At 42.6% G+C, this 12,100-nt stretch overlaps 1 protein-coding gene across 18 annotated transcripts in view; it reads left to right on the top strand.

Annotated features, from left to right (window-relative positions):
* Positions 1–12,100, top strand: part of TCF7 (transcription factor 7) — a 207,884-nt gene that overhangs the window by 135,578 nt on the left and 60,206 nt on the right. For 12 of the 18 annotated variants that reach the window (XR_013215869.1, XR_013215870.1, XR_013215868.1 and 9 more), the window contains exons 6-7: positions 116–202; positions 3,200–3,310. Coding sequence is in view for 15 of the 18 variants with exons in the window: in XM_077266068.1 (XP_077122183.1) it covers positions 116–202; positions 3,200–3,310 (198 nt within the window). In the remaining 3 variants the exon portion in view is untranslated. The remainder of the gene's footprint in view (positions 1–115; positions 203–3,199; positions 3,311–12,100) is intronic. The other 6 variants (XM_077266059.1, XM_077266071.1, XM_077266072.1 and 3 more) reach the window with 1 other exon arrangement.

The raw sequence follows: 12,100 nt of genomic DNA, 5'->3' as shown, positions 1-12,100 counted from the left end.
CCAAATTGTATTTGGATTAATTTATCAATAATATTGTGACTCATTAATTCAAAATGACTCCTTTATGTTTTGAGACCCCAAATTGACTCCATGGATTGTTTTCTCCCACTCGCAGGCAAAGTCAGCCTGTCTATCCCTTATCTTCTTGTGGATTTAGACAGCCCTATTCCCCAGCATTGTCACCCGGTGCCTCCTACTCCCGGTGAGTATCGGACCAGAGAGACAGCGCCTCCCTGTGTCCAGTGCTTTGCTGCTTCCACAGCTCCAGCTTTTTCTCCATTTTCGTCCATGGTGCGAGTTGCAGTTGACGCCAGCTTTTACGTGTTGCCTTCGTGTCTTCCTGATGTCCGCCTCTGAAAGGATTGTCTCACTTCAGCTTCCTTTTGCTAGTAAATGAGTGCAGCAAAAGAAGCCGGCTTTCCCGCATCTGTCTTGTGTGTCTCTACACTCTGACGTTCCTCTTACGTTCTTGGTTGTGTCTAAAGCCTGAGGGCACCTTCATGGCGTGAGCCTCGGAAGGAAGTCCCCGAATATTCCATGTATATGTTTTCAGGATCCGGAACTTTGAAGTGAACACTCGGCATTTGTTGCTCTTCATGCTCACAAGGAAGGTTTTGAGTAGACTACGCCATAAGATGTGAGAGGGGTCTAAAGCTGCCTACTCTGAGTTTCCTGTCTTTTAAAAATTCATCCAGCATTGGGAACCTTGGATGATTTTATTCTGGTTGTCACAGCTATGTCCATTATCAAATCTGGGTGTAAAAATGCTTTTTTTTGCCTATACTAGACATTCAAATATAAGTTTAAAATCAATTAAAGGGAATCTACAAGCAGATGTTTGCCATGCAATCTGAGAGCAACATGATGTTGGGGCAGAGACCCTGATTCCAGTGGATGCAGCAGTTGTGATACAATCGCTGTTTTCTCTGCTGCAGATCTAGCAGTACTCTGAATGCTGAGCCATGTACAACCTGCCCCACCACTGACGACTTTGTGTACACTGTATATTGACAATAAGCTGCTAATCTGTCCTTATATAACAGAACGATCATTTTCTAGCACTATCCAGCAAAGTATAAAACCTAAAGTTTTATCTCTTCATTTTGAAATACCAGTCATAAGTCTGACATCACGGTGTTGGGATGTCCTAGGTTTTAAGGAAACATGGCTCCTAATCCTAGTGGAGAAGTCGAGGACAGATGGAAGCAGAGTGTGACTGCAGTATTATACCACTATGTATATCGCTATTTTATATTTGAGCGGTGATCACATCCGTGCAGTATTTCTCCATTTATGGAGCCACTTTCACGCCTGGCTTCCATCTATCATATTGTTATATAACCCCTTTAATTCTGGGTATAGATACCCACTGCGTATGACTTTTTCCCCTAAGTACTATAATAGGTGGGGGGTTTATAAATGAGGGTCTAATGGAAACGTAAAAAGGGAAAAACCCTTCCTCGTTATTAATATTTCATTGAGCGATCAGGGAACTTTATTGTTTGTGTAGTAACTCCACCTTGTGGCGCACTCTGGCATTACACCCGCTTCTAAGTTGACAACAAGTAAATCTAAAATAAAACTAAATAAAACTGCATTTAGCTTCGCAAGCAAAAGCTAGGGAATCGAACAAAGTAACATGCTTGAAAATATAATAAACCTGCACCTGTTTCTGCCACATAGGGCCTGTCTGTAGTGTAATTGTCTTTCTTCAATTCATCCTTGTAGAATAAAATGACATTTGTGTACATATTACATGTGTGATTTATTACACCCCTGAGGAGGAAGCAGAAAACACTACATTAATTTATGGTGGATTTTAATCTTCCTGGTTTGTCATGGAGTTCACTTAACTTCAAAATTCATCACAGTGATAAGCGACCGTGCTGGGATAAGGTGTTATCTGAGCATGCTCGGGTGCTAATTGTGTGTCTTCGGCGTGCTCGAATATGTACAAGTCCCCGCAGCTGTATATCTCGTGGCTGTTAGACATCCGCAACACAAGCAGGGATTACCTAACAAACAGCCATCCCTGCTTGTGTTGGGTCTGTTGAAAAGCTGTGAGACATGCAGCCGCAGGGGCTCGAACATAGTATTAGAGCATGCTGAAGACACTCGGTTAGCACCCGAGCATGCTCAGATAACTTTGAAGAGAAGGAATATAAACCAGCTCACCCGTGATGCAGAAGATGAGTTTCGGGAGCACGGACCCGCTGTGTTCAGGCGTGTAGAATCCAAAAGAAGAAAATGTCCAGCTTCACAGAATCCGTGAAAAAAAGTTTTCTTTATTCACAAACTTAAACATGGAGGATGCAAACTTCATGTGTGTCATGATTAAGGGTTCTTTGTCTCCAGAAACGCGTTGAGATTCTCACCCATATGGTTTGTGCTGAAGTTTGTATCCTCCATGTTTAAGTTTGTGAATAAAGAGAACTTTTTTTCACGGATTCGGTGAAGCTGGACATTTTCTTCTTTTGGATGCTCAGATAACACCTTATCCCAGCACGATCGGTAACAACAAGTAAATATTGCCAAAAAGTCAGAAACCGTACAATCTGTGTTTTTGTTGAGTGGTATTATTTATTTATTTGGGTTTGTTTTGCTTTTTGGTCCATTTTTGAAAATGTGACAAATTAGTGATAGTACCTGTGCATAAAGGGTTATGTGTGTGGTGTGAAATGGACTCCTGGTTGGCACAAATTAAGCGGCCAATGGCGTGATCTGTGGAGAGAACAAATGGTAACTACACTGGGGATCTGCGCATGTGCCTTTTCCTACACATGCCAATTTTTCATTAAACGTGTGACCTTGTGTCTATGGGTTATTCGACTGGAAATTGGTAAAAAAAAAAAATACCAGGAGTATCATGTCATATTTGACTATAGCAAGAATTTGTCTCAACATACGATTCTTAAAGGATTGGACCATTTGTTAAGCTGAACAATAAAAAGAGAGGCTTCAGGTTAAGAGATCATTGGTGCAGAAAGGGAACACGTTACTAATAACCATAGAAGATGGTGTCCTAATTCTGAGTACCAGGATTAGTAGAAACATGGGGCAAGTAAGGAGAGGGCTTGACATGTACATCCCAATGAAGGCCATTACATGCTATAAACATCTATTCATCACAAACAGAAAGCAATGGACACTTTCTTGACCAAACAAAAGAATTAATCTTCGGAAATGTGTTTGTTTTCAGGTTTACCCACCCCCTCATGCTTGGTTCTGGAGTTCACACCACAGGAATCCCTCACCCAGCCATAGTGCCTCACTCAGGGAATAAAGATCTGGAATGCTATGACCGGGGCATGTAAGTCGCACACTGCTGTTTTGGGGGGTTTTATTGTTACTTTGAAAATATTTACATTTTTGGAAAATTCCTTGTATTCAGTTATACGCCCTACCTACTAGGACATCGTAGTGTGGTCCTCTGCTCTGGACCCAAATCCTAGCCACAATTGCAGTGGACTTTCATTATACAGGGTGGGCCATTTATTTATATGGATACACCTGGATGGGCCATTTATAAAGTCGCATTCAAAAATGGCCGACTTCAAAATGGCCGCCATGGTCACCACCCATCTTGAAAAGTTTTCCCCCTCCCATATACTAATGTGCCACAAATAGGAAGTTGATATCACCAACCTTTCTCCTTTTATTTAGGTATATCCATATACATGGCCCACCCTGTAGTAAGTGCAGCTGAGGAAACATCTGTCTTGCTCCAATAATCCCTGGGAATGGGAACCAAATGGCATGACAAGTTGTGCGGAGACAGCGCGGATAAGCAATGTAGAAAGCTGCTTTATATACCGCAACTGGCGCAGTAGTCTGGGACAAAACTAAATGGGAAATGTGACCTCATTAGAGGCAGAACACTGGGTAATGGATATTTGCCATTGGTAGTCTTCCCAAAAATGTGTGGACTGTGTGCTGACCTTCCTTGGATTGCACCACTTTATGGTATCATAAATCCTCATTACAGGGGGGTAATCTGGCAGGCTTTGGTTGCGTTGATTTACAGACAGACACCTGTCCTAGAGCCTGTCCTCCTCAGCGTGTGCAGCATGGCGCTCCACTGAGTGACCTGGAGATAGCCATGGTATAGGGTATCTACCGCTAACTCCAGAGCACAGCAGCGGGTTAGCGCTCAGTAAGACAAGGTGGGCAGCCTCTCCATACCTCAGCGCCCATGGTGTCTCCACTATTAGATCAGGATACCACTAGCAGCCAGAACCAGAGTGAGGTGTAGGCAATCTGCTAGTGCGCCATCTTACCGCAACCATGGCAGGAGCAGTCACAATAAAAACCCTGCCAGACAAGTATAAAATATGTTCAACATAAGAATGCTTTCAAGGATAGAAGTCTGAATAGTTTATCAATTAATAACATGCAATGTGAATGAACAAAACACAAATCTATATCAAATCAATATTTGGTGTGACCTCCCTTTGCCTGCAAAACCTCACCAGTCCTCCCTGATACATGTGCCCACAGTTTTTGAAGGATCTTTGCAGGGAGGTTGTTCCAAACACAATGGAGAACTAACCAAAGTTCTTGGATGTATGCTTGGGCAAGTTCTTCATTCTCTTTATGTCATCCCAGACTGACTATGGATGCCTGGATCAGGGCCCCCAAGTACAGCCAGACCATCACTTCCAGGACTCCTTGTTCTGCTTTATACTGAAGATAGTCATTAATGACACTCGCTGTATGTTTGGATTAGTTGTCCTGCAGAATAAATTGTCGTCAATCAGATGCTTTCCCGATGGTATTGCTTGAAGGTTGTGTTTGCCTGTATTTTGTTAATTGAAAAAAATAAACTAGTAATACGGACATTTTTTTCAAGCATTCTTGCTTTGCAGCATTTTTACCACAGCTGCCTACATTTTTTTGCACTGTCATGTGTGTATATAATATACCGTATTTTTCGTACTATAAGACACACCGGACTATAAGACGCACCCAGGTTTTAGAGGTGGAAATAGGGAAAAAAATATTTGAAGCAAAAAAGGTGGTAAAATATTTAATAACATACTATTATATGTGTTGCTATTATATATAATAGTATGCTGTTATGTCGGAAGCTACGGGACCAGTGTGGTGGCTGTAAAGTACTATATGAAGATGCTGGAGGGGGAGTATAAGAATAAGGGCACAGGGCTTATATTTAAAGCACCACTACAGCACTGAAAAATAACACTGGAGTGCTGCTTTGAGATCTCATTGGGAGAACTATAACTCCCAGCATGTCCTGCAGATCCTATGGCATGCTGGGAGCTATAGTTCACCATAGGAGTGGCAGAGTGCTTTATTGTGTGTTGTAAAGACTAACCTTTTAATTGTGGCAGCCAGCCAGCTGTGGTGAGGTAAAATGCTGGAGCATCCCATCCCATGACACCACAGAGCGCTCCCTCTTGTTGCCTCTCCACAGCACAGGAGTACGCTTGCAGATTGTAGTGTGGTGTCTGCAGGACCTGTGATGACATCAGAAGAGGGAGGGCTCTGTGCTGCCATGTGATGCTCCAGCCCGCCCTCTCCTGACATCACACAGGTCCTTGTGCTGGAGCACTCAGCACAGCCAGGCAGGTATGCAGCGATCTTGTCCCCTCTGGCCCCTGCTCCTGCCTCCTCCTCCACCAGACACACAGATCTCCCCAGCAGCTGCAGGAATCCAGCGCTGGGGAAATCATGTGTGTCCCTGTGAAGGAGTATTCATTTGGTGCTCCTTGCTCACAGCTCAGCTGACAGGTGGGCGGGGAAGCAACTTATGAATATTCACTGCACTTTAATGATCGGGACCATGTGGTTTCCCCAGCACTGATTCCTGAAGCCTGGCAGGGACATTTTTCTGCCTCCTGCCTCCCAGTGCAATCCCACTCGCTGCTGCCCCCTCCCCACGTTACATCCCTACCATAAGACGCACCCACACTTTCCTCCCAAATTTGGAGGAAAAAAGTGCGTCTTATGGTCAGAAAAATACGGTATATACAGGTGCATGTGTGCACTGACTTGCACAACTATTCACCCCCTTGGATTTTTTTGTGTTTTGCTACCTCACAACCTAGAATTTCACAGTTTATTTTTGAGGGTTTGCATCATTTCATGTAAAGAGCATGCCTACAACTGTGAACATTTGGTTTTCTTTTTCTTGTGAAGCAAACAACAAATAGGACAAAATAACTGAAACCTTCGGTGTGCATAACTATTCACCCCCCCCTAAACTCAGTACTTTGTACAGCGTCCTTTTGCAGCAATTACAGCTGTAAGTCGCTTTGGACAAGTCTCTATGAGCTTTCCACATCTTGACACTGGGATTTTTGTCCATTACCCAAGCAAAACTGCTCCAGCTCCTTCAGGTTAGATGGTTTCCTTTGGAGAACATCAAACTACAAGTCTCACCACAGATTCTCAATTGGATTAAGGTCTGGGCTTTGATTAGGCCACTCCAAAACATTTACATGTTTCCTCTTATGTGAATACATATGCACATGGCAATTTTTAGTTATTTGATCCCATACATATAATTTATGCCTATATTTTTCTCGCTTCACCAACATAGACTATTTAGTGCTGATGCTTCACACACAAATCAGATTACAGAAATCTTTAAACACAGGTTGTAATGTGACAAAATAGGTAAAAAGCCAAGGGGGTGAATGCTTTTGCAAGCCACGCAGCCAAGTGGCTTTACAGAATGACGCCCTGGGCTTCAGTTGGGTTTAGCAGAGCACAGCTTTGCTCGTCCTCCTTTCTTTTCCCCTGGCTGCAGTGCTCGGGCTTCTGCGTCTGCTACTAATACAGCGGCCAGGAGAGCGCTCTGCAGTGGAGTTGCGCTCAGGGTTGCCATCAACCTGATTTTTGCTATTTTTTTTTCTAGAAAAGTTCATGGGCAGACAATGTTATGTAGACACATCGGAAAAGCATAATTAATCATTCTGATTGTAAGTGACACATCAGCTACATTCACTGTGAATTGTAAAATGATTACAGAAAAAAGAATTCTGAAGATGGAGGCATCTGTGATTTTTTTTTTAATGGATAAAGGAAATAAGTGCCAATTTTTATGGACTGTCCAGGAATTTCTGGACAGTTGGCAACTCTTGCTGCGCTAATGTGCTTTTCGGGGGTGCACTGTCCATGAGAAGACCATGATGGATTTGAGGTGGAGGAGGCAGATGGACAGCTCCGGTCACATGCTCCATCCTGAACTGCTATTTTAAAAAGGTGGTTGACTGCTGTTACATTGATGCAAGGGAGAGCTGTGCCGTCTGTGAGGAAGATGTGTCGGAGGAGAACCTAGAATACATACTGTGTATACGAGGAGGTGTGGATTAATAGTCGGCCTTGAATATTTCTAGCAGGCAGAAATAAATCCCGCTGCTATGGAAACAAGTATTAACTCTGACACACGCACACGCGCTAAGGTTTAGCAGAAAAGTTTGTCGTTTTGAAATTGTGATGAAGAAAAATTATCCATGTCAGGTGAAGATTGGAACTTCAGCAAAAACTTTTCAAAGACGTCTGATTTTTGCAGGATAATGCGCCACCCACAAGTCTCGTATTATCCTGCAAAAACTCAAATTGCCTTGAAATTGTTCATGATCCACCATATTCTCCTGATTTGTCCCCATCTGATTATTAACATTTTCCGAAACTCAGAAATTAGTTGAACGGATGAAAATTTCCAACAAATGAAACAATAATTGTTGCTGTGGACTCGATCTGCAGATCAGGATATATCCATGTCTTTTCTTACAGATGAGAATTACATTTTAAGTACTGGCATATTAAGTGACAGTGGGGCGGATCATGTCTGACCCGTTCTGTTGGCTGTACAGGTTGTTAAGGCTCTATATACATTAGATACCTGTCAACTGAACGATTATTCGGCCATCATCTATCTTCCCCGACTACCCTATACACTGGAACTCCGCTCGGCCGAGTGCTCCTGTTTTCTATGTGAGTAGATGTCTGGTGGCGGCTTATCTCCACGCCAAACACATTCCAACAACAAATCCTTATTTCCCTCATAACATCTGTTTTGCAATGAGTCGGAAGGCCCCCAAACAATATCTGCAGGATCAGTCAATAGTATAGTCTGTATGGGGGGGATTGACTGTTTAGCTGTGGCAGGACCTGAGCATGAAATTGGGTCTCTCCAGTCCTATGTCAGGTGAGCAGAAAGAAAACACCTGCAGAACTTTTAAGCTAATATTCTTTTGTGTAAGATTAAAATAATCCCAATTTGCTGTAAAAATCACAGCATACCGACATTATCTTGTGTATCTTTTCATGGAACAACACTGAAGATATGACACTTTGATACAATATAAAGTAGTCCGTGTGCAGGTTGTGTAACAGTTGTGGTACGGTAGATTAATTTACTGGGCTGCACATGGAGGTAGACACAAAGGTACACTGTCTCTTTAAATCTTCCACTGGTTTGTTATACATGCGACATAAATCAGTGCAAAGTGAAAAATAAACACGGCCTTTCAGGCAAAACAGGAGAACAAAACAAAATGGTGTACAGTCTCTGCAGCTGCGGAGATCCACACGTTCAGGACATAACAACCAGGTTCAGTGCAGTTTAACACAAAACCACTTTTCGTGAGCTGCCGTCTCCAGACCCATTGAACACTGAATACCTCAGAAGGCCGACTGTTTAAACCCTAGACCACCCTCTGGGGTGGACATAAGGTGGTAAACCTCCCACCCGCTCTATTGTTGTTCACAAAAACCCAGCCCTTAAAATGACTGATTAACCTCTCTCAACACATAGTGTGCTGGAGCAAACTTCTGGGTTTCAAATCATTGAAGCTAATAGCCTCATGAAACGTAGCTCCCCTCCAGCACTTTGCCCGTGACTTTGTCACACAGTATAAATTTGATGTGCCCTCTAAAAAAACTCAACCCACAGCTATTAATGTCTAAACTACTGGCAACAAAAGTGACTACACTCCTAAGTAAAAATGGCCAAATTATCCAGAAAGTGTCAATATTTTGTGTGGCCACTATTATTCTCCATCACTGCCTTAAAGTTCTTGCCTAAATTCACTAGAGCTTCACAGGTTGCCCCTGGAATACTCTTCTACTCCTCCATGATGGCAACATGGAGCTGGTGGATGTCAGAGACCTTGTGCTCCTCCACCATTTGTTTGAGGATGCCCCACAGATTCTCAATAGGGTTTAGGTCTGTAGACATGCTTGGCCAGTCCAGCATCCTTTATCATCAGTTTCTTTAGCAAGGCAGTTGTCGTCTTGGGGGTGTGTTTGGGGTTGTTATCATATTGAAATGCTCCCCTCCTGTCCCATTTCAGAAGAGAGTGGATTATGCTCTGCTTTAGTATGTCACAGTACATGGTAGCATTCATCTTTAGATGAGGTTTCTTTCTGGGACAAGTCATGCAGACCTATTTGATGCACTCTACAGGGTATGGTCTGAGCACTGACAGGCTGGCCCCCTACTTCTTTAATCTCTGCAGCAATGCTTGTAGCACTCATACGTCTATTTTGAAAATACAACCTCTGGATATGACACTGAGCACGTGCACTCAACTTCTTTGGTCGACCATGGCAAGGCCAGTTCAGTTCTGAGTGGAACCTGTCTTGTTAAACTACTGTATGGTCCTGGCCACTGTGCTGCAGCTCTGTGTCAGGGTGTTGGCAATCTTATAGACTAGGCTATCTTTGTGTAGAGTAAAACAGTTCTTTTTTTCAGATCCTCAGAGAGTTCTTTTTCATGAGGTGCCATGCTGAATTTCCAGTGACCAGTATGGGAGGGTGTGAGAGCAATAACACCAAATTCAACACACGTGCTCCCCTTTCACAACTGAGACATTGTAATACCAATGAATCACATGAAACCAGGGAGAAAAAAATGGCTAAATGGATACAATTTAGACATTTTCATTTAGGGGTGTAGTCACTATTGTTGTTTAGAGGGCACACTAAATTTACACTATTACACAACCTGTACACTGACTACTCTACATTGCATCAAAGTGTCGTATCTTCAGTGTTGTCCCATGAAAAGATATAATAAAATACTAGTTGGCCCGTGCAAAATTTTTGCACATTGGTTGTCGGGGGCACAAGCAATTTCAGGAAAATCAAGCTGGTCAAATGTTAATGTATTTAATGAGATGATGAACACAGAGAGGTATTTATATATGTTGATTGATAATACAGAGATGATGAACACAGAGAGGTATTTATATACAGTACAGACCAAAAGTTTGGACACACCTCATTTAAAGATTTTTCTGTATTTTCATGACTATGAAAATTGTACATTCACACTGAAGGCATCAAAACTATGAAATAACACATGTGGAATTATATACTTAACAAAAAAGTGTGAAATTATGTCTTATATTGTAGGTTCTTCAAAGTAGCCACCTTTTGCTTTGATGACTGCTTTGCACACTCTTGGCATTCTGTTGATGAGCTTCAAGAGGTAGTCACCGGGAATGGTTTTCCAACAGTCTTGAAGGAGTTCCCAGAGATGCTTAGCACTTGTTGGCCCTTTTGCCTTCACTCTGCGGTCCAGCTCACCCCAAACCATCTCGATTGGGTTCAGGTCTGGTGACTGTGGAGGCCAGGTCATCTGGTGTAGCACCCCATCACTCTCCTTCTTGGTCAAATAGCCCTTACACAGCCTGGAGGTGTGTATGGGGTCATTGTCCTGTTGAAAAATATATGATGGTCCAACTAAACCCAAACCGGATGGAATAGCATGCCGCTGCAAGATGCTGTGGTAGCCATGCTGGTTCAGTATGCCTTCAATTTTGAATAAATCCCCAACAGTGTCACCAGCAAAACACCCCCACACCATCACACCTCCTCCTCCATGCTTCACGGTGGGACCCAGGCATGTAGAGTCCATCCGTTCACCTTTTCTGCGTCACACAAAGACACGGTGGTTGGAACCAAAGATCTCAAATTTGGACTCATCAGACCAAAGCTCCGATTTCCACTGGTCTAATGTCTATTCCTTGTGTTCTTTAGCCCAAACAAGTCTCTTCTGCTTGTTGCTTGTCCTTAGCAGTGGTTTCCTAGCAGCTATTTTACCATGAAGGCCTGCTGCACAAAGTCTCCTCTTAACAGATGTTGTAAAGATGTGTCTGCTGCTAGAACTCTGTGTGGCATTGACCTGGTCTCTAATCTGAGCTGCTGTTAACCTGCAATTTCTGAGGCTGGTGAGTCAGATAAACTTATCCTCAGAAGCAGAGGTGACTCTTGGTCTTCCTTTCCTGGGGCGGTCTTCATGTGAGCCAGGTTCTTTGTAGCGCTTGATGGTTTTTGCCACTGCACTTGGGGACACTTTCAAAAGTTTTCCCAATTTTTCAGACTGACTGACCGACCTTCATTTCTTAATGATGGCCACTCGTTTTTCTTTACTTGGCTGCTTTTTTCTTGCCATAATACAAATTCTAACAGTCTAATCAGTAGGACTATCAGCTGTGTATCCACCAGACTTCTGCACAACACAACTGATGGTCCCAACACCATTTATAAGGCAAGAAATCCCACTTATTATACCTGACAGGGCACACCTGTGAAGTGAAAACCAGTCCCAGTGACTACCTCTTGAAGCTCATCAGGAGTGTGCAAAGCAGTCATCAAAGCAAAAGGTGGCTACTTTGAAGAACTTAGAATATAAGACATAATTTCAGTTGTTTCACACTTTTTTGTTAAGTATATAATTCCACATGTGTTAATTCATAGTTTTGATGCCTTCAGTGTGAATGTACAATTTTCATAGTCATGAAAATACAGAAAAATCTTTAATGAGCTTTTGGTCTGTACTGTATGTAGATTGGTAATACAATAAATTGTTTTGATAAGTAGAGACTAAAAAAATGTCTTGATGTTGTAGTGCCACCTGCAAGTTATTGTTGTTTTCTGCAGGTTTCTGAAAATGAATGTTTAAACTGTATTTATTGATCCAATCGTGAATGTGTGGTTTGTTTGTGTCTTTTTTTGCTGATGGGGGCAAGTTTACCTTTCAAATGGTGTATTATTTGTGTGTGTGGGGCGAAGTAATCACCGAAAAAGCAGTGCATGTTTACAAATGTGTTTGCATATGTGACTC

The sequence above is a fragment of the Ranitomeya variabilis genome, chromosome 5, assembly GCF_051348905.1.
Source record: "Ranitomeya variabilis isolate aRanVar5 chromosome 5, aRanVar5.hap1, whole genome shotgun sequence".
NCBI lineage: Eukaryota > Metazoa > Chordata > Amphibia > Anura > Dendrobatidae > Ranitomeya > Ranitomeya variabilis.
The sequence above is the reverse complement of the archived record's forward strand: the minus strand, read 5'-3'. Positions and strand labels throughout refer to the sequence as shown.